General features: G+C 42.1%; 1 protein-coding gene across 3 annotated transcripts in view; it reads left to right on the top strand.

Moving 5' to 3' along the window:
* Window positions 1–26,261, top strand: part of LG06H8orf33 (linkage group 06 C8orf33 homolog) — a 53,060-nt gene that overhangs the window by 21,223 nt on the left and 5,576 nt on the right. For all 3 annotated transcript variants that reach the window (XM_073636644.1, XM_073636642.1, XM_073636643.1), the window contains 4 exons: window positions 1,713–1,803; window positions 6,895–7,032; window positions 14,551–15,182; window positions 19,284–19,374. In XM_073636644.1, the coding sequence (XP_073492745.1) occupies window positions 1,713–1,803; window positions 6,895–7,032; window positions 14,551–15,182; window positions 19,284–19,374 (952 nt within the window). The remainder of the gene's footprint in view (window positions 1–1,712; window positions 1,804–6,894; window positions 7,033–14,550; window positions 15,183–19,283; window positions 19,375–26,261) is intronic.

A 26,261-nucleotide genomic window follows, 5' to 3' on the forward strand; every position in this document is an offset into this window, starting at 1 on the left:
CTGGGTCAATGACCACGTATAGAAATAAGGACGCCTGACACTTTTTTGACACTCATGGTAGTGATGTATGAGCTGGTAGGAGAAAACCATAGTGGCTGGCAAAAGGGAGTGATGGATAGCAAGTACAGGGGCCTTTTCCTACACAGGCTGCTTTTAAAGGTAAGTAAATCATCTCTTCAGGGAAACCCATCCCTCCTCAATCTAAAAATGTAACATTTTTGTAAGCTGGCCATACTTGGATCTAAATTCGGCAACTTCAGCAGAGATCAGCTGAATTCAATCCATCTATAGGCATTCCCACTTGACAGTAGTCAATCTAACGATTGGCTTTTGTTCCCTCTGAAATGTTGGAAAACATTTGTTGATCAGCCGCTGATTAGTGTATTAGTGTGGTTCCATTGTCAAAATACAATGGCAATGCGGGGAGGATTCCTCTATCCACCTCGCTTTGCAGATGGGGGAATCTGTTGCACATGATTAATCTATGGGCAGCTTTAAGCTAGATGGAGCGAAATTTGTCTGGTTCAGCAACCCATCTATGACCATTCCCACTTGACAGAAGTCGATCTAATCAACTTCTGTCAAATCAGACTGTTGTAAAAATGTAATTCGATTAGTGGCTGCAGTGCTGATCACTGTATTCTGATAGTAAAGGAATCCCCGGTGTCAGAATACAGTAGCACAGCAGAGAGGATTTTTCCATCCATCCCTTGCTTGTGTGGATGGGGGAATGCATTCATTTTTTTTTTTCAATCAGCTTGGTGGCTGTTTTAAAAAAAAAAAAAAAAAAGGCAACCCGTCTATGCCCAGGCTTACTTTCTCTATCAACTCATCAACCACAGCTACTACCTATTTTTATTACTTGCCCTTTCTTTTTACATTGTAAGCTTTCACGAGCAGGGCCCTCCTAACCCTCTTGCCATGTGTTGTAACTGTACTGTCTCTCTTATACAGTAAAGCGTTGTGCAAACTGTTGGCACTATATACATGCTGTGTAATAATTGTTTCTTTTACAGATGGGCTTTTGTAAAAGTTAACCTGTGGTTATGGGGTCACTGTAATATTTGGAGCCAGGAGTTCTGCTATGAGAAGTCCCTAGTTATATTTGTAGTTTCACATCTTTTAGGCTACTTCTTGGCTAATATAGTTGATTAAGATCTGAAATTATGACGTGGGCTACAGCACGTGTTCTTTCCAGTGCCTTAAAGTGATATTAAAGTTTTTATTTTTTATTTTTTTTTTGGGCTAAAATAAAAAAGAGGTTGTACTTGCGTGCTCTGTGCAACAATGCTGCACAGAAAGATCCCTTATCCCCTCTTTGGCAGTCTCCCACCAGTGCTCTCTGCTTGCCTCTATATCTGGTACCTCCTCAGCAAGCTGGTTGCGAAGGAAGCACTGGTGTGTGCTTGTTCCCAAGCTGGGGTGTGTGGACTCCTCATTGGAGTTTGACAGACAGCAGCAAGAGCTTATGCCTTCTATTGCTCTGTGTCTCCTGTGAGACAAGAAAGTGAGAGTAGTGGTGCTGCAGCTGAGACAGCACTAGACAGGAATCAGGTAAGTGTTTAGGGATGGAGTGGGGACAGGGGAGAAGGGCTGGGGGAAAAATTCAGAAAATGCATTAGGGTTAAATAGAAATTTAGACTTTAGAGCCACTTTAATAATGAACCAGAGTTGGTGCAGTTTGTATATAAGAATTTGCTATTTTTTTCTAGGCTCCCCAAGGAACGTTTCAAGATGAGCTGGACTGGTGTATCCAACAGCTAGAAACCGGCCTCCTGCGGCGCAATCCAACCCCACAGCAAGGTGAGAGTGTGAGATAATGCATAGGAAGCATATTGTTCTCTAATTGTCATAATTACCGTATTTATTGGTGTATAACACGCACAGGCGTATAACATACACCTTTCAAGAGGGAAGTTTCAGGAAAATTTTTATTTTTTATTTTTAATAAACCTCTTTGAAGCAAAATAATGGTCAGTGCCCATCAATGCAGCCTGATTTGTGCCCATCTGCAGCCTGATTTGTGCCCATCTGCAGCCTGATTTGTGCCCATCTGCAGCCTGATTTGTGCCCATCTGCAGCCTGATTTGTGCCCATCTGCAGCCTGATTTGTGCCCATCTGCAGCGTCAGTGCAGCCTGATCTGTGCCCATCTGCAGCGTCAATGCAGCCTGATCTGTGCCCATCTGCAGCCCATCTCCCATCGATGTAGCTACCTGATTAATGCCCATTTGCAGCCTTACCATCTCATCAATGCAGTGCAGGAAATCACTGAGCCTTCATCTCCTGTGTACTCGGCTCTCAGTCGGCAGTCACATACACAGTCCCGCCTCCACCATTGGCATTGGACCAGCTCCTGTGATAGACAGAACACTGGTCCAATGTCGGTGGTGGAGGCGGGACTGTGTGTGTGACGTGAGAGCTGAGTAAACAGCATACGAGCGCCCCCGGAATTCACCGAGCTGTCATTTCCTATCTGCGTATAACATGCACTCGTGATTTGCCCACTATTTTCAGGGGGAAAAAAGTGCATGTTATATGCCAATAAATATGGTACATAGTTGGTAATGTTGAATAACATCTGTCTATTCAGTTCAACCTGTGTGGGTGTGTTTGTTCATGTCAAAAAACATTTCCCATAGCCCTGTGTATTGTGTTCGCTATGATGCCCATCTAAGTTTTTTTTGAAACGGTCTATGCTTCCCATTGACACCACCAATTGTGGTAGGGAGTTACACATCCTTAAATCTAACAGTGAAAAACCCTCTTCGCAGTTTAAGGTTAAACCGCTTCTCCTCCAGATTCATTGAGTGGCCCCGTGTTTTACATTCCGAGACTGAATAGTTTTCGCCCTATGCTAACAACACCATTGAGGTATTTGTATATCGCTATCATATCTCCTCCCAAGCCTCTCTTCTATAGGGAAAATTAGTTTTTAATGTTTGTAGTCTTTCCTCATAACTGAGGTCCTCCACTCCCCTTATTAGCTTTGTTGCCCTTCTCTGGACTCTCTAGCACATCCTTACTGAGGACTGGTGACCAGAACTGAATGAAATGCTCAAGATGTGGCCAAACCAGAGTTTTGTAAAGTGGTAGGATTATAGTTTTATCTCCTGAGTAATTACCGTTGTTTTATATATATATATATATATATATATATATATATATATATATATATATATATATATAATATGCTAATATTCTGCTTGCAGCAGCTTGGCATTGCATGCTATTGCTGATTTTGGGATCTACTAGACCCCCAGATCTTTTTCCATCCCGGATTTCCCCAAAGGACCTCCCCCTAGTGAGTAACTTGCGTTCATATTCTAACCCCTTAGTGCATTACTTTGCATTTTTGAACAATAAACCTAATTTGCCATGTAGTTGCCCACCCATTTATTTTATTGAGCTCTTCTTGTAAAGATTCAATATTCTGCAGTGAAGTTATTGTCCTACTTTTTTTTGTATCATCAGCAAACACTGAGATTGAGCTATTTATACCAACCTCTGTGGCATTTATGAATAAATGAAACAGAATTGGTTACAGGACAGAGCCTTGGGGTACCCCACTTACCAGTCCAGACCATTCTGAGTGTACGCTGTTTATCACCACCCTTTAGAAGCGCCCCTGTAACCAGTATTCTATCCAGGTTCAAACCTTGTAGTCTATGCCTACAGACCTCAATTCGTACATGAAGGGTTTATGTGGAACTGTATCGAATGCTTTTGCAAAATCCAGATATTCCACATCCACAGGCCTACCTTTATCCAGATGGCAGCTCACTTCCTTGTAGAATGTTAACAGATTGGTTTGGCAAGAATGACCTTTCATAAATCCATGCTGATAACTACTGATACTGTTTTTATCAGCAAATTCTTGAATATAGTCCCTCATCACCCCCTCCAAAAGTTTATAAACTATTGATGTTAGACTGGCCTGTAGTTTCCTGGAATCTATCTCTGCCCTTTTTTAAATATCGGTACCATGTTGGCCTTTCGCCAATTAGCTGGTACCATTCCCATCATTAAGCTGTCCATAAAAAAACAGCCTGGCTATAATCTGAGTTTTGAGGATTCTCAGGTGTAAGCCATCTGGTCCTGGTGATTTTGTTTGCATTAGGGTTTTTAAGTCTTTTTCAAACACCGGCTTCTGTTAGCCACAAGGGTGTGTCTGTGATGCGGTACTAATGATACAGTCTTTATTATTAAACCCCTCCTTTTCCTGTGTAAAAACTGAGGAGAAGAAAGCATTTAGTACTGTTGCCTTCTACTTATCATTTGTAACCAACTTCTCTTCATCCTTTATAGGGCCAATATGCTCTGACCTCGCTTTTTCACTGTTAATATATTTAAAACATTTTGGGGGATTTTTTGTTTACTCTCCTCCGCTATGTGTCCCTCGTGGCCTATTTTAGCTGCCCTGATTACGCTCTTAAATATCCTATTGTGTTTCTTGTAGTATTGGAATGCTTACAATGACCCCTCTGCCTTATTTTTTATTATGCCAATTCTTCTCATTAATATGTGTTTTTAGGATATAATTTACCCACCCAGGTTTACCCTTAGCTCTTTTTTATATTTGAGGATATAAAGTGTGGCGCTAAGCATGAATAGAACAAAAATAAGCAAAAAGTTAAAAAAAATGTGAAAAAAGAGACTATCTAGAAAGACTAGTCTCTCACTTGTAAGGACTTTTAACAATAAATGTGTATTTTGCAACTGTAAAAAAGTGAAAAAAGATTTTATATCATGCGACTTAAAGTCGCACACAAAAAACAAATCTATAGTGTTGCAAGTGATTTGTAATATATTGCAAGCAGGGGTGCAAAACAGTATAAGGTGTGATACACTGCAAAGTGTCAGCATATAAAAATGACTGGTGAAAATTGACTTGCAGTAAAGCATACAAATAAAACCATTGAAGGATCGTATATAAATTTACAATGTTGTAGCAACTGAGACAAGTTGAACAGTAAAATATGAGTCCCAAAAATGGTACTAATAAAACAGCATGCAATGAAAGGGCAACTTCTGTATAAGTCAAACAGTTTCTGGGATAGATGTATTCAATGGTGGATGTACACCCAGGAGTGCCTTCACCATCAAAGGGAAAAGGGGAGAAAGAGGTACTCTTACCAGGAGCGATGGACCCAGCTCACCGTACGGTGGTGGGTCAATAAGGCATGGAAGCGACGACCTGAAGCCGAGCTCTTAAGATGGGCTGCAAATAACCTCTCCGGTAGGCAGATGAACATCAAGGACGCCAATTAGGGAGATGAATAGAAGATTGCAACGCCAAACAGGTATCAGCTTACTGGGAGCTTATCCTCCGGGTAATATGTGTGGTGTTAAAGGCCTGCAAACAATGAGAAGAGGCTGGAGAGAGCGGAGAAGTCGGAAGAAGACCCCCGGAGCTGGAAGAAGACCCCTGGAGCTGCCTATTAAATTAGTTTAAAAACCTGTCTGGTGTGTTTTTTTTATTGACACTTTTTTTCCTAGGTGAATGGGTAGGGGTACGATGTACCCCATACTCATTCACATAGGGTGGGGGGCCGGGATCTGGGGGCCCCCTTATTAAACGGGGCTCCCGGATTCCGATAAGCCCCCCGACAACCAACGGTCAGGGTTGTCGGGAAGAGGCCCTTGTCCTCATCAGCATAAGGACAAGGTGCTTTGGGGGGGGGGGCTGCAGGGCACCCCCCTGCCCCAAAGAACCCACCTCCATGTTGAGAGCATGCGGCCTGGTATGGCTCAGGAGGGGGCGCTCGCTCGTCCCCACCCCCATTACCTGACCGGCTGGTCTGCATGCTCGGAAAAGGGTCTGGTATGGATCTGGGGGGGACCCCTGCACCGTTTTTTCGGCGTAGGGGGATTCCCCTTAAAATCCATACCAGACCCAAGGGCCTGGTTTGCTCTTGGAGGGGGAACCCATGCTGTTTTTTTATTTAAAATTTACCGTGGAGTTCCCCCTCAAGATTCATATCAAACACAGTGCTTGGTATTGGCGGGGATCCAAGTAGGATCCCCGTTCATTGAAAGTCGGACACATGCCGGCTTCAAGTTGCAGGGCAAAGTCGGATCCAAAGTAGGACGGCTGTTGTGTCGCACCAATGTGAACCCAGCCTCAGTCAACATCACAGAGACGCTCTCCTGCATTCCTGTAAAAGACTTGCTTGGCTGACATCCCTTCTGGCTCCAGATCCTGCTTTCTGTTTTTCTACACATCTCCTGCTCCCTGATGTTTGACTTGTCTGACTATCCGTTCCGGTTCCTGAACTCTGGCTGTGTTTTTGTTCTATTTACTTTTATTATTAAATAAGTGTGATTTAACTGTACTTCTGTCTCGGTCTGATTTTCATGGTTTGTGACAGGAGGCCACTGTGCTCATTGGGACCTTCAATGCTGCAGAAATTTTTCTGTACCCTTCCCCAGATTTGTGCCTTGATACAGTCCTGTCTCGGAGGTCTACAGACAATTCTTTGGACTTCATGGCTTGGTTTGTGCTCTGACATGCACTGTTAACTGTGGGGCCTTATATAGACAGGTGTGTGTCTTTCCAAATCATGTCCAATCAACTGAATTTATCACGGGCGGACTCCAATCAGGTTGTAGAAACATTTCAAGAAAGATCAGTGGAAACAGGATGCGCCATGGCAAATGCTGTGAATACTTATGTACATGTGTTTTTTTTTTTTTTTTTTTTTATTTTTAATAAATTTGCAAAGATTTCGAACAAAACTTTCACGTTGTCATTACAGGGTATTGTTTGTAGAATTTTGAGGGAAATAATGAATTTTGGAATAAAGCTGTAACATAATAAAATGTTGGAAAATTTTCAGACAAGCTGACGTATGCTTTTTCCTGCAAAAAATGGTTTGTAATTTGTTTTTAATAGAACAAGATACTCAAAAGATACTGCGGGTCCTGCGTTCTCGGAAAGCTCCCTTTGTGAAGAAAAGGCAGGTCATGAATCAAGTCTTTGGAAACTACCGTCAAAAAATGACAGAGGAGAGAAAACAAAAAGAAAAAGCAGGTTTGCATTTTTTTAATAGCCGAGAATGGAGAATCATTCCTCCCATATAGGGATTCGAGATAAGCTTGAGTGTCCTCCGAACTCCTCTCTAACCTGAACTCTGAAATATAACCTTTTGGTATTCCATTGAGCTGCGGGCTGGGTTACTCCCCACCCCCAAATCACATGAGGATTGACCCAGCCCATGGCTTGGGGTCCAAAAAGTTGGGAATTCAGAGTTTTGGTTAAATATGAGAATGCCCAAGCTCATCTACTGGAGAGATCCAGACGAGCGGCCATATTGTCTTGTCTGTGGCTGCAGGGAGAATACTGAGAAAGATCACACTGATCCATTGATCTTTACTTTCGCAGCATACGTCCATTGGCAGATGGTAAATCATTATTATTCATGCTCTGAGTCAACATTACACTTTTCAAGCAAAGAATACTTTAATATTAAAATAAAATGGTTAAAAACTGAAGGGAACATTGTGACAAAAAACATGTTTTCTGTAAATTGTAGCGATGTCAATGTTTTTGTAGTGGTGAACGTCAGCATAAACAAATGTTTATTCAGTGCCCTTTGTGTGCCCTTCTAGATCTTTCCAATAATCCTGCATATCATAATTTTGGCATTCTACCTTTCTGCAGGAGCTTTTACAATGAAGACCTGTCTCTTTTGCTCTCTCTTCTAGTGCAGGGTGACTGGTCTTGTATCCGCTCCAACCCCCCCATGTAGTTTTCTGCCATAAGCCTATAAATGGACCTCCAGCTACCCATAGTTTTCTCTTTGCACAGACTATGTATAGGAGAGTGATGATGTCACCCCTACTTTTATAAAGTAATATGTGAGTGCGCTAAAGTATTTGGGGCACACAAAGTAGATTCATATCCTTTGTGTCTGTTGAGGAATAGGGTTTGACCCTGGAGTTCAGATTTAAATAAATGCAAATAAAAAGAAATGTCAGCTATGAATAAGTTTGTAAGGATATCTGACCTAGAGGCAGCCATTGTTTACCATTACATCAGCAGGATCTGCTTTTTGTGTTACAGTACTACACATTGGTTATACTTGACTGTTGCTTCTCACACTGCAAATCTATGAGTCAGGTGACTAGTTGAAAACAATGCACTCCCTATGTGAAATAAGACATATATGTGCTCAAATCCCAGTAGCTTCTACATGTATATTGCCCATCAGATGCTAAAGGGGTGTGACTACATGTTAACACTACAAATTCTGGATGAACCCTCTGCACAGTGCTATACACCCTTTCTAGTAGACTTGGTTTAAAAGAAAAAAGGAAAACAGGGATTTTTGGTTTACAAGACCTGAGCCTTGTAGCCCTCCTACAACTTGTCTATTTGCCCCAACATTGGCAGTATATCCACTGGAGTACAGTGGAACCTTGGATTACGAGCATAATCCTTTCCAGGAGAATGCTTGTAATCCAAAGCACTCGCATATCAAAGCGAGTTTCCCCATAGAAGTCAATGGAAACTAAGATAATTCGTTCCGCATTCTTCTATTACATGCAATACCGCATGTGGCCAGAGGTGGGGGGGGGCGCGGGAGAGCCTTGTAAATACTCAGAGTCAGCTCGGCTGAACTCGGTAAGCCTCGGAAACACTCGGGAACGGAGTATTTCCGAGTGATTCCAAGTATTTCCGAACCGTTCCGAGTGTCCCCAGTACGCCCCCGCACCTCTGGCCAAATGCGTTACCGCACACCCCATTAGCTTGAATTCTGCTCGTTTTGCGAGACGACAACACTCGCAAACCGAGTCAGAATTTAAAAAAAAAAAAGTTGCTCGTCTTGCAAAACGCTCGTTAACTGTGTTACTCGTAAACCAAGGTTCCACTGTATTTGAATTTGGCAGAGCAGAGTAGGGACTGGTTAGAAAGGGATTACTTGGATGCAGTTGGCCAGCTTAAATATGTATTAACCAAAAATCCCTAGTGATTGAAATACAGAACTCCATCTAGTGAGCAATCTAAAAATTTAATATATTAATTGCAATAAGAAAAATCTAAAATAGCAATTGTAAAATAATGTAAAAACTGCAGAGAAAATGATTTTGAGGTAAGCACTTCAGTATTCATTCTATGTGCTCAATGAAAATACACAATAGGTGTCATATGAAAGCAGTATTCCATGTTCAGTTTTTCGTCTTTTAGTAAACCAGTTAGAAAGGAGTTGGAGTCTTCTTGGCTATGGTTACTGACAATTGTACCAATTCCCTAATCAATTCTCTAATCTGTATCACATGTTATTTGTTACAATGATCTTTATTTTTAGGAATGCGATTGCTCTATTTTCAATTCCCACTGCCGAAAAAAATCGTTATGGCAGAGAACAATCCTTTAAATCTTAGTGAATTGAGTTTGTGCTTTGTGAAGTCTGTTGGCACACTTGGATACACTTGGATCCCCGTTGATTCAAATGCTTAAAGGCTTATTTCATATTTTCAACCAGGTTTAATTTTAAGGGTGTATCATGAAACCTGGTCAAATTCCCCAACAAATAATCCACCTCCTGTTTTATGAAGGCTTTACTGTGCTACCAAAAAGAAAGAAAACCAAAAGTAAATTGCTCTAGGCAGCTGCCATTTCAACTAGTAAAAAGTAGGTGCGCATGGTTAAGGTATGAACAATACAAAAATTCCCCAGCACTCAGTCCAGTAACTTTGCACAGAAGACCTAATAAACTATTCAGAGGCATAACTAGAACCTTCAGAGAACCTGGTGCAAGAAACCATGAAACGATCAGTGCTGCCTATCAGTGCCCATCAGTACTGCCTATCAGTACTGCCTATCAGTGCCTCCTCAGTAGGACTCTGATCTGAGAGCATCTCTCCCATACAGCCCAGAGCCTGCACTGACAGTTCCCCCTCCCTCGAATGAATGGGAGAGGAGAGAGCCGATCTGCTCCTTCTCCTCCCGCCCCTCTCCTCCTGTGTGTGCACTGCGGGAATTGTGAAAGACAGGTGCTGAAGGATTAAATTCAGCTGTTTAGCTTCAAACTTCCTGCAGTGCACATGGAAGGAGTAGGAGCAGATTTTCTCTCCTCACCCATCCGTGCAAGGGAGGGGGAACTGTCAGTGCAGGCTCTGGGCTGTATGAGAGAGACGCTCTCAGCTCAGACCCCTGCAGCAAGCAACCCCACTGCCCCCCCCGACAGTGGCGGAACGGCAGGGCCACCCTGGTAGTTCCGCTACTGAAACTATTATGAACTATAGTGAGAGATAAAAAGTATTTGATCCCCTGCTGATTTTGTAGTTTGCCCACTGACAAAGAAATGATCAGTCTATAGTTTTAATGGTAGGTTTATTTTAACAGTGAGAGACAGAAAAACGACAAAAAATCCAGAAAATTGATTTGCATTTTAATGAGTGAAATAAGTATTTGATCCTTTCGCAAAACATGACTTAGTACTTGGTGGCAAAACCATTGTTGGCAATCGCAGAGGTCAGTAATTTCTTGTAGTTGGCCACCAGGTTTGCACACATCTCAGGAGGGATTTTGTCCCACTGCTCTTTGCAGATCCTCTCCAAGTCATTAAGGTTTTCGAGGCTGATGTTTGCTTACTCAAACCTGCAGCTCCCTCCGCATATTTTCTATGGGATTAAGGTCTGGAGACTGGCTAGGCCACTCCAGGACCTTAATGTGCTTCTTCTTGAGCCACTCCTTTGTTGCTTTGGCCGTTTGTTTTGTGTCATTGTCATGCTGGAATACCCATTTACGACCCTTTTTCAATGCCTTGGCTGAGGGAAGGAGGTTCTCACCCAAAATTTGATGGTACATGGTCCCGCCCATCGTCCCTTTTAATGCGGTGAAGTTGTCCTGTCCCCTTAGCAAAAAACACCCCCAAAGCATAATGTTTCCACCTCCCATGTTTGATGGTGGGGATGGTGTTCTTGGGGTCATAGGCAGCATTCCTCCTCCTCCTCCAAACACGGCGAGTTGAGTTGATGCCAGAGAGCTCGATTTTGGTCTTATCTGACCACAACACTTTCACCCAGTTCTCCTCTGAATCATTCAGATGTTCATTAGCAGACTTCAGATGGCCCTGTACATGTGCTTTCTTGAGCAGGGGGACCTTGCGGGTGCTGCAGGATTTCAGTCCTTTATGACGTAGTGTGTTCCCTATTGTTTTCTTGGTGACTATAGTCCCAGCTGCCCTGAGTTACTCGACAAGATTCTCCCGTGTAGTTCTGGGATGATTCCTCACCATTCTCATGATCGTTGACACTCCACGAGGTGAGATCTTGCACGGAACCCCAGACCGAGGGAGATTGACAGTTATTTTGTGCTCGTTCCATTTGCGAATAATTTGCAATGGTCTTGTATTCCATTCCAGCCTTGTGTATGTCTACAATTTTGTCCCTGACATCCTTGAACAACTCTTTGGTCTTGGCCATGGTGGAGAGATTGGAATAAATCTTAAAGCTTCTGTGGACAAGTGTCTTTTATACAGGTAACAAGCTGAGATTAGGAGCACTCCTAATCTCAGTTTACCTGTATAGAAGACATCTGAGAGCCAGAAATCTTGCTGATTGATAGGGGATCAAATACTTAAAATATTTCACGCATTCAAATCAATTTATAACGAAAATGTGTTTTTTCTGGATATTTGTGCTGTTATTCTGTCTTTCACTGTTAAAATAAACCTACTATTAAAACTATAGACTGTTCATTTCTTTGTCAGTGGGCAAATGTACAAAATCAGCAGGGGATCAAATACTTTTTTCCCTCACTGGTATGTACACGCTATCACTAAAATCTTAAATAAGCTTTACCATTTACTAACAAAAGCAATTTTAAGTCTTTCAAAATCCTTTGATAAAATAACTGGTGATCCTGCCATGAAAGTCATGTTCAGGCATTTCCTGTTATGAGTGACAATGCTCTGTTCCTGTACCCATTTGTTCTTTTGCATTGTCACCCTGTCACATGGGCTTCCAATGGACCATAAATTACTATTTTAACACATACACACCCACACAACACTACACAGGCATAGCCCACTATTGGTAAACCGCCCTGAGAAATGCCGAGCAGTCATCTCTGCAGTAAGCGTAAGCAAGACGTGGCTGCAAAGAGACTGCAGCAGATCAGCAGCACTGAAATGCAACAAAGGGTGAAAAAAGTGTTGTGCTTTGGAAAACCTATTGTCCTAAAGTTTTATTTTATTTTAAGGGTTTACCTACTTGAACCTAAATGTTAAAACCTTTTAATTAGGCCTTTTGTGCTGACTAGTTGGACTGAGTTTAAGGGAATTTTTTGTGTTGTTCAGATTTATTAGTATAAACTTACAAAGATGTGAAATACACATAGTTTGATTTTTATCTTTTTTAATTTTTTAATATATATTGTACTGTTTTCTTAAGAAATGTATTTCTTTCTTTGTAGAAATACACTGACAGCTGCAGCCTGCAAGGTTGGTTTGCTAACATGACAATGTGATAACATGATTAGGAACCACTAATTTTTATTAGAGAATTGCACAGAGCATCCCCAATCCTCCTCTTCTGGGGTCCCCTGTCGGCACTCCTGGCCCCTCCTCTTCAGTAAATGGCCCCCTTTCCAAAGAAAGCTGATTTCTTTTTAATCTTAGTTTATTTCAATAAAAAGAAAAGCATAATACAAAAGGAAATATAACAGAAAGAGAAAGTTTGCTACATTGTACTCTTACAACACGTGATTACATGTATTGTGCAAAAAAAACCAATGTTGTATATCTATACCATATATGAGCAGCTGTATATAGTTTGATATAAAGTCTCTGGTTAAACAACGAAATATCACATTGTAAAAAAAGGTCTTTAGACATATGGGAAGTATGTTATATGCGTGGGATCCAACGTATGTTTACTCATATGGTTTTGCGTATTGGTATTATCTGAGGGATCTCCCCCTACATGATATGCTGTCGGGACCTTTTTTTGCTCACTTATACAAAGTATTGATGTCGTTAAACTAATCTGGGTATATGGCCTTTGTTCATATGCTGAAGAAACTGGTTCAAAACAGAAAGAGGAATAGGTAGAGAGAGGGACGAGAAAGACGCTGTGAAAAGAGGTAAAGGATGATGAAGAAAGTGGGGAGCACCCCAGCATGGCTAGCCAGTAGATGGTGGTGGGGCATCCCTGACTCATACAGAAAAGTCGTCGGAGTAACGAAACATTGCCCACGCGGTCCAGGTGATGGAAAATTGTTCCTCCTTCCCCATTTCCTGCGCCAACAGGCGCTCCAGATCTCTTATCTGATCCATCTCGACAGCCCAGTCGCCCAAGGAGGGCACCTCTGTTGTTCTCCAGTGGTGGGTAATCACTGTCCTGACTGCGGCCAAAAAGTGGCGCAATATATCTTTTTTAATCGCCTTGAGGGGGCCTGGGAGCATAGATAGTAGGGCTTTCTCTGGAGTAGGTTTAATTGAGGTCGCCATCAGCCTGCTGTATAGATCAAAGACCTTTTGCCAAAGTTTCCTTATTGGAGGACATTCCCACCAAATGTGGAGCATTGTCCCTCTAGAGGACATGCACCGCCAGCAGGTATCTGACAAGGATGAATTAAACCGTTGGATAGTCGCTGGGCATCTGTACCACCTCGTTAGTAGCTTTAAATCCTTTTTCTTGGGACTTGGTCGCTAAAGAAATCCTATGCGTCAGGACGAAGCTTTTTTGCCAATCAGCAGGGGAGATGGAGTGTTGTAGATCTGTTTCCCATTTCTGCGTGTATGTTGGAAGGTCTAGAAAGCTGATTTCTATGGGGGCACTCATGTGGGCTCGCTCCCGAGCTGCCCTGTCTGCGTCTATTGACACTCCCGCCCCCCACTCCCTTGTCACAGAGCTTAATTGACAGCAGCAGAAACTGCTGTCATTCTGCTCAGTGAGGAGGGACAGAGCTGGGAGAGATGCTGCTCTCATGCACATCGCTGGATTAAGATCGGGCTCAGGTAAATATAAGGGGGGGGGGGGGGGGCTGGGAGGATTGGAGGATTCTGCCTTTACCACTTTAAGGGGGACTATAGTTTTTTCACACCCCCTGACTCATACATTCTAACTCAGAACAATTATACAGAACAGATAAGTCAGACAATACAGGAAGTCTTTTTCTGCCTTTTTGTTCTAGGTTAGTGACTCGAGTATGAAAAGGGTCAGCATGACAGCCAGGTAATAAGTAATTGCAGAATCAGAGTCAACAATAGAAGCCTCCATATTTTTCTCAGGTAAAATTTCCCTGCACACAGGTGCTTGTTGCTAGTTCTCAGGTGGTACATAAATCTCAGCATTTTGGTACTGTGCCCAAGAAGCTAATAGATTACAGTTGTCAGATGGTTAAGAATGTTTGGTGGTCATGTATTTCTGACTCTAAGCAAGTTTTTTTTTTTTTTTTTTTTAGCAGTATTTTACAATGAACCCTGTTTCATTTGGTTCCCTCTTACTGATTTATGTCTATGGTGGTGTTTTTTTATTTAACCTTGTGGGTTATCTTGTCAGTCTTTGACTGTTGTTTTATGTTTCCTTCGTGCCAAAGCATCTCCTCCTCCAGTTCAGATTCAAGAAGTGACCCATCCAGATTCTCGCAGTGTGGCCTACAGGAAGTGCCCAAGGGACGGTCAGAGCAGCAGCACACATTGGTTCTCACCATCTGACAATAGTTTTAGCTTCAATTTCTGCCCAGAACAAACTGATGACCATGAAGGAGCTGGGCCAGGAAATACAGAGGACAGCCAAGCCATGTGTAGACAAACTGAAGTCAACAGTAAAGGCAACATGTTGGGCACTGAGGAAGGGTCTGGCTTCACCTTCAGTTTCCAGATCCCAGAGAATACAGCATCTTCATCTCCGAACTGTGAAGGTCATGCCTCTACTGCAGACACTTCAACTGACCAGCCCAGCACTAATCATTCATTGTCGGCGGTCAGAAATGTAGCAGAGTCACAAGAAGCATCGTTGCAAAGTGTGTCTAGTTTTGGAGATGCTTCGGGGTTATCGGCCAATCAGAACTTAACACTGGAAGCTGCTTTGCAAAGTTTAACTGACTCTTCAAAGAAAAAGAAGAAGAAAAAGGCTCAGAAAAAGAATAATTGTGCCCAGGCAGAAAAGAAGGTGGAGGAACACAAAGCAGACACAGAGAAATCACCTCCAGCTAGGGAAGATGGTCAGGTAAGATGATTCACAGACGTTGTTATTTAAAAAGGTCCTTGCATATTTATTAAGGAATTGAAATATAGCTAACAAAAAAATGACCCCAGTTATATATTGGTGTAAGAAGCCTTGCTCGCCCATTCGTTCTTTGAAAATGCTGAGCTGATGAGACCAGTGCTCACAGGGTTCATGGTATGCTGGCATCTTCCCTCCTGCTGGTGGGTGTATGCCTAAGCATCATAAACTTTCAGAAGCATGAACGGTAACAAAAACAGTAGTGCGTAAGCTGCCCTATGCTTTTTTTTGTTTTTATTTGTATACCTACAGTGCCTTTAAAGTATTCATAGCCCTTGACATTTTCCACATTTTGTCATGTTAAAACCAAAAATGTATGTATTTTATTGTGATTTTATGTGAAAAACCAACACAAAGTGTTGTGAAGTGGAAGGAAAATGATAAATGGTTTTCAAATTTTTTTACAAACACCTGAAAAGTGTAGCGTGCTTTTGTATTCAGCCCCCTTTACTCTGATACCCCTAACTAAAATCTAGTGGAACCAATTGCCTTCAGAAGTCACCTAATTAGTAAATAGAGTCCACGTGTGTGTGTGTGTGTGTGTGTGTAACATAGTGGTAGCATCATGTTGTGGGGATGTTTTTCTTCTGGGACAGGGAAGCTGATCAGACTTGATGGGAAGATGGATGGAGCCAAGTACAGGGCAATCTTAGAAGAAAACCTGTTAGAGTTGGCAAAAGACTTGAGCCTGGGGCGGAGGTTCACCTTCCAGCAGGACAACAACCCTAAACATACAGCCAGAGCTACAATGGAATGGTTTAGATCAAAGCATATTCATGTTAGAATGGCCCAGTCAAAGTCCAGACCTAAATCCATTTGAGAATCTGTGACAAGACTTTGCTGTTCACAGATGCTCTCCATCCAATCTGACAGAGCTTGAGCTATTTTGCAAAGAAGAATTAGCAAAAATGTAATTCTCTAGATGTGCAAAGCTGGTAGAGACATCCAAAAAGACTTGCAGCTGTTATTGCAGCGAAAGGTGGTTCTACAAAGTATTGACTCATGGGGCTGAATACAAATGCACGCCAAACTTTTCACGTATTTATTTGTAAAAAATGTTGAAAACCCTTTATTTTCCTTCCACTTCGCAGTTATGTGCAACTTTGTGTTGGTCTATTACATAAAATTCCAATAAAATATATTTACGTTGGGGGCGTGGCCTGAAGCTGCATGTGGTGAGATGTGGCTGAGCTCCGCGGGCGGGATACTTTTTACTCGATCCTGACCCCGTTTACTCAAGCTATCCGCCCGGTAACCTACCTCCAAAGTCCTGATGTTCTGTGGCGACATGTCACTTCCCCGCAGACCGACAGACGCAGCTGCAAAACTGAGAGACAGAGTGGGGGAATCGGAGCATCGTTTGGGCCGTGTGGAGGACGCCCTCCCCCCTGCAAGAGTCATCAGATCAGGCGAGCCACCTCATTACCCAACTTCAGCAGAAGCAGGATGATCTCGAGAACCACATGAGGCGAAACAACCTGCGTTTCATAGGCCTCGCTGAAGACATGGAGGGTAATAACCCTGCAACATTTCTTGAGGATCTGCTTGTCCCAACGAGGCCTTTTCACAATCCTTTATGGTGGAGCGTGTACATCGGATGCCTACCAAAAAGCCACCTCAAGGAGCGCCACCGCGGGTCTTCATTGCCAAATTCCTCAGGTGTAAAGACCGTGACGCTATGCTCCGCTTGGCCAGAGAGAAGAGCAACATACCTCTACATAACCATCAGATCCTGGCATTTCCAGATTCCTCTGCAGAAGTCCAGAGGCAACTCAGCCAATTTACAGACCAATTTACTGCCTCTGCCTGGCAACTTTCCCACTTGAATCAGAAGATCCTGCCTGTTACCCCACCTTGACTTTTATTTTGGCTGTATGTTTTGCAGAGGGCAATGCACTCCTGTTGTGAGCACTTATTCTAGCACATGTACTGTTTCCTTGCCCTGCTAGTGCACCTCTCCTTTTACTAATGCTGGGCAGCTTGCAAACCGGGATAGAAATATAACCAATTCTGGAACTGCATCATGCTACATTACCGCCTGTGAACTTGGAGTCAGCTTTCCATCTCCCCTATTGATCACGGGCGGGGTACCACCGGAGTCCAGTTGCATGCAGTGCTTTTCAGAGAATCCCCCCCCCCAGAGGACTGTATAAGGAATCTCTTTTAATTTCTCTGTTTTAAGTCTGTTGCCCCAGATGGTGGCTCATTCATTTTGGGAGCCATACTGGTGTTTACCACAAAATCTCAGTTTTGTTTTTTTTTTTCTTGGAACTAAAGCTTGCACAAGTTGGGAAATGTGTAGAGCTGGGAGGGTTAGGGTGTTCCTATTTCTTTTTCTGGTGAGTCATTTCTGTGATTATACTTTGTCAGACCATAAGTATTTTGCGATCTACTCATATGTTGGTTATATGGTATGCTCTTATGTGTGTTCTATTATTACTGTTGGATGCAAGGGTTTCTATGACCATTAGGCCTTTTACTTTGTTTTATGGTTTTTTCCACGGCTAGTTTGAAATTTCTAACATGGAATGTCTGATGCTTACGAGACAAACTGAAACACACTGCAGCTCTGTCCTTTCTTAAAGACCAGTGGGCGGATATAATAGTCTTAGTGGAGACTTATGTACAGGGATCCTTGCAGTGGGCACTGCGGCGCCCCTGGATTGGATGGGATTTCCATGCCACTCATACTGTAGATTCCAGGGGCGTCTCAGTGCTTGTAGCCAAGTCAGCGTCCTTTGAACTCCAGACGGTGGTGTTGGACCCCCACGGTAGCTATGTTTTCCTACACGCTAAGATAGCAAGTAACCTATTATTATTAATTTTGGCTTGGTATGTTCCTCCACCATATAACTCCACCATTCTTAGTGAGGGATTCTCTTTTATGGCCAAACATCCCTCTCTATCGACTATATGGTTGGGGGATTTTAATATGGTGGCTAATCCTTGTCTGGATCGAATGGGCCTGGGATCGCAGACACCTCTGCTGGATTGGGACACCAAGTTCAGTCGTCTGATGGCGAGCTTTAATCTGGTGGATACCTGGCGGCACCTACATCCTAATCGACAGGCCTATTCTTGTTTCTCTAACTCCCGCTCTACCATGTCCTGGATAGATTTTATTTGGTTCTCATGTATCTTAATCCCCAAGATGCAAACTGCTAGGTTTGTCTCCCGACTACTATCGGATCATTCCCCCTATTGGGTTGAGCTGACACCCCACAACAACACCCCCCCCCCCATATTAAACTGGAGATTAAACCCTTTCTGGGTAACTGATCTCCCTGATACTGACAGACTGGCCATGGAATGGAAATTCTTTTTTGACAATAATGATGATACGTCCTCACCACTGACAGTCTGGGAAGCGTTTAAAAAACATGCCCAAATGTTTCTCACCGAATACATTTCCAGGTTTAGAAGAAATTCTAAATCCGTCTATGTTCAAGCTACTGCTCAGCTGACTGAGCTGGAAGAACAATACGTGTCATCGCCATCACCTGCTACACTGGCACAATTGAAACTCCAAACTAGGGTGGTTGATCAGTTGTGCCAGGAGCGAGCTAGGCACAAGTTACTTTTTAGTGAACAAAAGATCTTTGAACAGGGTGAACGTCCGGGTAAACTGCTGGTCTAGATTCCTCCTGTATTGAATTGTAACTGGACTGCCTGCGCTAATGTTGTAAAGCGCTGTGCAAACTGTTGGTGCTTTAAAAATCCTGTATAGTAATGTCAAAAGTATTAGGGATGGGAATAGGTAGTTTAATATGCAGCACTTTCACTGTTGAGTGAAGGTCTTAGCTTGAAATGCATAGATTCCTAACACTCAAAGGCAGTGCCAGCCAGAACTCTCATATTTCTCAGTGAGTAAAAGTTTAATTGTGGTTGGTTGCTATGAGCAACAACATCATCGTGACTAGCTAGTCGTTCATTAATGCTGTAATAATATTACCTTGAGATTCATGATGTAAAATTACAACCAGATTAAATGCAAATGTGTACATATTTATTTTACAAAGTAACCTGTTACCTCTCATGTCACAGTTGGGAGCCAGTGACTTGCAAAGGGAGTTGGACTGGTGTGTGGAACAGCTGGAAATAGGACTACAGAGACAGAAGTCAACATCTAAACAAGGTAAGAATATCCCTTTTTGTACTGATTAAGGCAGCCTTGATATATACTCTGTGTGTCACAATAAGTTGATGGAGGATATACTTTGAAATCTAACTTAAGCCAAAATATTTTTTCTAGTTTTGGATAGAGTGGTGAAGAGTTTAAATCTTTTTCACATTTTTATCGCCATCGATAACTCCCATTGGGCAGAGCCCAAGACTTTTTTTAAAAGCTGGTGGTTGGCATACACAGCATGCCTGTAGCTGCAGCTCTGTATTTCGGACTAAATTCTGACAAGGATCCTACATGTAAATCGTCTTTTCCTCTGAGGCTACACGATGGAGACTAACATAGTACTAATGGCAGCATAATTTTGTTGCAGCTGCTCTGCAGCATGCAATCACCAGACGACAAAGATCTGCATGGTTTGTATAGGTAAGGGGGTCATCTCCCAGGGAAAAAGTTTGATGTTAAAAGGGGGCATTCAGGTGCTAACTGGGATCTCTGTTTTTTAGTCCAGCACGCCCAACTAACAGGAGCTCATCGTGGGAAATGAGCCAAAGATCCTATCCAAAACATGGAAGGTCGTCTTCCAAGTTACAGAGATTCCACTGTTAAATGAGCACTCCCAGATCCTGTTCAAGAGAATTGCTACTACAGTTCTACTGCCTTCTTTTTACTCCCTCAGAAGGATTACTGCTGGACAAGAGTCTGAAAATACTGTGTTTGAAAATACTGTTTGATGCAGGTAACCAAGGGACAACAGGGCTGAAAGCATGGAGGATGATCTGTCTTATGATTGTTATGAGGTCCCTGGCAGAGTTCTCTTCCTACTTAGGTGGGCCACATGGAGATCCCTCCATAACCAAGCAACCTTGTTAGAAAACCAAGCCTCATCCCCTTTGTTACAATCCCCTCCCCCCTCCACCTCGCAAATTTCAGTGGAAGGAGAACTTTCTGATGGTGAGGAAGAGAAGATGTAGACCGATTTATGTTATATTCAGACTTTAACTTCACCCTCAGAGCTCTATATTTTGTGGTCAAGCAAGCTATTCATTTGGAAGAGCCAGAAGATGCCCCCAACAATCCCTGAATTGCTATTCCTATGTGGAAAAATTGCACAGTATTTTTTCTAATGGAGGAAGTACGAGGAGTTTCTAAAAAGTTCAGTGAAAGGTCCGGCAACATGGGCCAGGTGCACGCACATGCATATGGCTATCCAGAAACACGTAAAAAAAATGCCACATACAGAGGAGTACATGTGACCGTCAGGGTAAACCCGCTGCAGGCAGTCGAAAGTAGTCAGTGTAAGAGGTAAGTTCACAGTGTAATGGAGCTTTGGATTTGGGTAAGCGGAAGATCTGTTCCCGGTTTGTGCCGCACAAGCTGACAGACGAACAGAAAGCAAAACGCATAGAAACCTCTGGAGATTACCATGTGTGACCAGGATCCATCCTTTCTGTAAACCATCGTCACAGGGGATGAGACCTGATGCTATCAGTTCAATCTGGAATCCAAGCAGCAGTTGGTGGAATGGTGTTCACCGTCATTCCCGCGACACAAAAAGAGTCACCTGCAAATCTCCAAGGTCAAGACAATGTTAAGTGCAAAAGTGAACATACATATACATCTATGTGCTGCAATAAACTACTGATAGATCAGAAATAACTGATGGTGCATATATCCACAGTGCAAAGTGCTATATTAAACACACAAAATGAGTGCCCAATCAGAAGAAAAACAATGACATTCCTCATATAAGTGTTTGAGGTTCAACCAGTGTAAATCCAAAACTGCATAAAGTGCTCAAAATAGTGTCCATAATCAGTGAAGCTCATCCATCATGTTCTTCAAAAGTGTAGCACCATAAAACATGCCTTAGTGCCCTCCAGTGATCCCCATAAGCATAAGCGCTCACCTTCCAGCGTGTGACACAGTGTTTAAACTATGTCAAAAAGCGCTTTGGAGCCATCCTGTGCTCAAATGGAATCAGCTGTGTGGACCTCCAATGCTCCCAATCATGATTTTATGTAAGAAAAAAGAGACTCCATAGCGCAATACAGTTTAACAATAAAGAATATTTATTAAAATGTAAATGGGACTCACCCCTTGCAGGGGTACTCACATGCTACAGGTGCGTCAGTGCACCCTTCTATATAAGCATAGATCAGCCGATCGTAACGGTATGGCGTGCGGTGCGGTGTGTGATCGTAACGGTATGGCACCGCACGCCATACCGTTACGATCGGCTGATCTATGCTTATATAGAAGGGTGCACTGACGCACCTGTAGCATGTGAGTACCCCTGCAAGGGGTGAGTCCCATTTACATTTTAATAAATATTCTTTATTGTTAAACTGTATTGCGCTATGGAGTCTCTTTTTTCTTACATAAAATCATGATTGGGAGCATTGGAGGTCCACACAGCTGATTCCATTTGAGCACAGGAGTGGCTCCAAAGCGCTTTTTGACATAGTTTAAACACTGTGTCACACGCTGGAAGGTGAGCGCTTATGCTTATGGGGATCACTGGAGGGCACTAAGGCATGTTTTATGGTGCTACACTTTTGAAGAACATGATGGATGAGCTTCACTGATTATGGACACTATTTTGAGCACTTTATGCAGTTTTGGATTTACACTGGTTGAACCTCAAACACTTATATGAGGAATGTCATTGTTTTTCTTCTGATTGGGCACTCATTTTGTGTGTTTAATATAGCACTTTGCACTGTGGATATATGCACCATCAGTTATTTCTGATCTATCAGTAGTTTATTGCAGCACATAGATGTATATGTATGTTCACTTTTGCACTTAGCACTTACTATTGTATGTTTATATATATTTTTCGATATTATTAGTTTTTAGTAATATTATTTATCATCTAGCGCAGACACATCTTTGTTTTTATGTCTCACTTACACGATTATGGAACGTGATTTAGTGTTTGCTGCTGATGTTGGCCTATGATTGATTTTATTTTTATAAGGCATTTACCCGTATGTGGCTCGCAAGGTTTTTTATTTATTTTGGTCAAGACAATGTTGATCACTTTTGACAACGATGGCATCATCCATAAGGAATTTGTTCCTGCGGTTCAAACCGTGAGCATTCTATGAGGAAGTTCTTTTTTGGCCAGAGTTGCACAGGACTGGAAGTGGATGTTGCTGCACAAGAACACGCTTGCGCACTGTGCGATCCGTGTGCACCAATTCTTGGCTCAGCGCCGCATACCTGTTCTCGATCATCCACCGTACTCCCCTGATCTGGTGCCTGCAGACTTCTTTCTGTTTCCCTGCTTGAAGGGAATCATAAAAGGCGCACATTTTGCAGACGTGGCGACAATCCAAGAATGTGTGACAGAGGTTCTGGAATTGATTTAATAAAGAGGTCTTTGACAGTTTCCAGAAGCTGTATGAACATTTCTAAAAGTGTGTTTTGAAGAATATTGATTATTTTGAAGGCCAATAAAGGTAATTTGTTTGCATCTTCTATTTTGTTTGTGTTCGAATACCATTCACCAAACTTTTTAGACACACCTAGTACATTTTATTATAAAGGAAGAACAGAAGAAGACAAACAAGAAGCCAGTGCTCCAGAACCACCAGATAAAGCCCTCCTTGTTGAAAGAGACTCAGATGTGGCCACCTTTGATGGGAACCCAGTAGTGAATGCAGCAGTAGTGAGGTTAACCAGCAGTGTTAGTCTAATGATGGAGGACTCTATGGGGTTAATGTACTAAAACTGGAGAGTGCAAAATCGGGTGGTGGTAGGTTCCAGGATGTAAAGTAAGTAAACTAAATTAATCATCTGCCCTTACTCAAGATGGCCACAACCAGAAATGCTAGGGGGGGCATTTTTCAAAGTGATTTCTCAACAAAATAAAGCATTGAGACATGGATGATGGGCGAGTTTGCTTTGAATATAAAAAATGAACAAAAATGCATTTTTGGTTTGTGGTGCTCGGAAGAAGTGTAGTTCCACTTTGACCTTGCTGCATGATGCACTGGGCTGAAAAGGTATATAGTTTAATGCCTAGAAAAAGGGACTTTTTTGGTTTACGTACATCTCCCCCCGAATCTATGTATACTTTGCTAACCAACAAACCAGATTAACAAAAATAAAGTGTGATAGAGGAACTCCTAAGGAGGTCACCCATATAGAAAAAAAGATAATAAACCACATTCATTAACCACATTAAGTGTACATAGAAGCCTGTCCTACTTGCCAAGCTTCCTTATTGAGTTTGTATAGCACTCATTAGAACTAATTGTTGGTAATATGATATGCATCACAATTGTCATCTAATGTAGCTTGCCAATATCTTGGGAAAATCTCATCTATAACATGCATATATTTATAATACATTGATTAGGGTAATACCATTGATCTGTATTCGCTTCATGTAACCTGTTCCCAGTTCTGTTATCTTCTGCAGCATATCCCCAGCCAAAAATGTAGCATGTCCACACTTTCTGACCATCATTTCCTCTATTAGATCTCTGACAGTCCTCTCAAGAATTACATATATTGAACATTACATGCAGCCATTTGATGATGTGATTTGATGTCAGAGGCTGCATTTGAGGCAGCTCATAAGTTGACAACCACTGGTTTAATGGCTCAAGTTTATTTAGAATTCCTTTGCTTTGTTTTACTATACTTTTTTTCTCTATTGTTTTGCATCGTATCATACTAATCACAAAAAAACTCCAAGTAAAACATATTCGTTTACATGTTTTTTTTTCTAGGTGAGCATAATTGTTTGTTTTTTTTTAAATCCCAAACTTCTCTTTTAATGGAATTTCAATATTTTAGCAAAATCAATTTGATCAGTGACGGTGAGACAGGTTTTTCAGTAGTTTTTAAAGGTGAAATTATCTTTAAATTGCTTCTGATGGGTAGAGAAACGCCATTCGACTATAATTTTTTGTGCTAGAAGACAAACTCTTATCAGCCTGATTATTTTACAATGTAATAAAAAACTGTAAGAACAGTAAAATGTAAAGCGACAGTATTAAAAAAAAAAAATCTAATCCACAAGAATAGGGAGAAAATCATATAAAAAGAACACAAAATTAAATATACTCCAAAAACCACACCCTCTACATCAGGCATGTCCAGAGTCTGGCCCGCAGGCCAATTGCGGCCCATGAACCGGTTTAATATGGCCCCACTGGTAATTTGGAGATTTTTATATACTGTGTGTATGTATGTATGTATGTATGTGTATATATATATATATATATATATATATATATATATAATCTCTTTTGTGGCCCCCAACGATTCATAAGTCCTGTCTCCAGGGCTGGCCATGGACGACTGTTCTGTCTATCAGGAGGCAGAACTTTGTACTAAAGAGGCTGCCGAGTAAGGCTCCGAGGCTGCAAATGGGCTTGGATCAGGCTGCACTGATGGCACTGGTGAGGCTGCAATCAGGGCAATGGTGAGGCTGCATTCATGGCACTTGTGAGGCTGCAATCATGGCAATGGTGAGGAGGACCCTTATTTTGCTTCACAGTTCTTTATTTAAAATTTAAGTTTTTTTTCCTGAAACTTCCCTCTTAAAGTGAAGGTGCATGCCATACGCAGATAAATACCGTATATCCAAATAACATGCCCAAGCTCATGCTTAGACTCTTCACCACACGCAGCCACAAAAGCAAGAGAATTCTTGTTGGGCAGTGTATTAGTTAATTTGCATTTCATTTTAATGGTTCAAAGAATGTCAGGCAAAATGGTCAGCCCTCATGCATGTTCACTTCATCAAATCTGGCCCTCTTTGAAAAAAGTTTGGACACCCCTGCCCTGCATAAAGAAAATATTGGTATTTGTTTTCCCACAAATTTTACCAAACCAGCTCAATGAGTGAAATTAGGAGTATCTGCTTTGGCAAAATTTATCAAAATTGATTTTAATTGAATTGCTCCACTCATCCCTATGGGTCCATACACACTAGGAGCAAAAAAAAAAAATGCCAGAACCTTTGGAAGAAAAAGCAGCATAACCGATGCTTTATAGTAGCACAAGAGTTTAGGGGAGCTTATGGGCATTTGCTTTTATAAGTGTGTTTTTCTAAAACATCCCCCCCTGCTCATTCTTCGTTATAATTAATGTAAACTTGAAAATGTCAAACGCTCCTAAATGCCACGTTAGGCACGTTTATAAGCATTTTACCCTTTTTCTGCCTGAAAACTTTTCCCACATGCACTTGTGATATATTTTTTTTTTTTTATGCCTTTTAAACGCCCTAATGTGCGGGGACACTTAGGGTAACATTGAGCTACTTCTACAAACAAGAGAAAAAATGCAAATCTCCAGTAGAAGCATTAAAACTAGAGCTCCACCCAATGCAGGAAGTTCTGCTTTAAGGACTCGTCCCCCGCTCCTCTTGAAGAATTGGCACTTTTGAGGAGTCTGTACCCGATTTTGACAGATTTCTGCTCCGACCGCCTAGGTCAGTGTTTCTCAACCTTTTTCCAGTCGGGGCGCCCTTCAAACGTATTTTCAGTCCTGAGGTACCCCTGTCCAAGGCTTGGTTTACGTTACTGTGTGCAAAATCGCGCTGGTTCCTGACACACAGACAAATGCTCTGCTTTTTAGGGGTGCCATTAATTCTTAATGGTACGCTACACATTGGCAAACATGGGGTGCTTTTGGTGCAGGGCAATTTTAAGAAAAGGGTCAGGGACTTCTTTCACTGCATTTCTGGGGGTAGGGAAGCCCATTGAAATTAATGGACTGCCCTACACCCAGCACGCATCCACACAGATGTGAACCAAGGGCTTGTTCACATATCAGGTTGGAGGGGTGGTAAAACCACATGGTTGAGCTGTTTTTACCACCCCCAACTGCTCCCGCTTTAGCTGCAGAGGCAGCAGCTGTGGCTGCAGTTGGAGGTA

This window comes from Aquarana catesbeiana, linkage group LG06 (genome assembly GCF_042186555.1).
Source record: "Aquarana catesbeiana isolate 2022-GZ linkage group LG06, ASM4218655v1, whole genome shotgun sequence".
Classification (NCBI taxonomy): domain Eukaryota; kingdom Metazoa; phylum Chordata; class Amphibia; order Anura; family Ranidae; genus Aquarana; species Aquarana catesbeiana.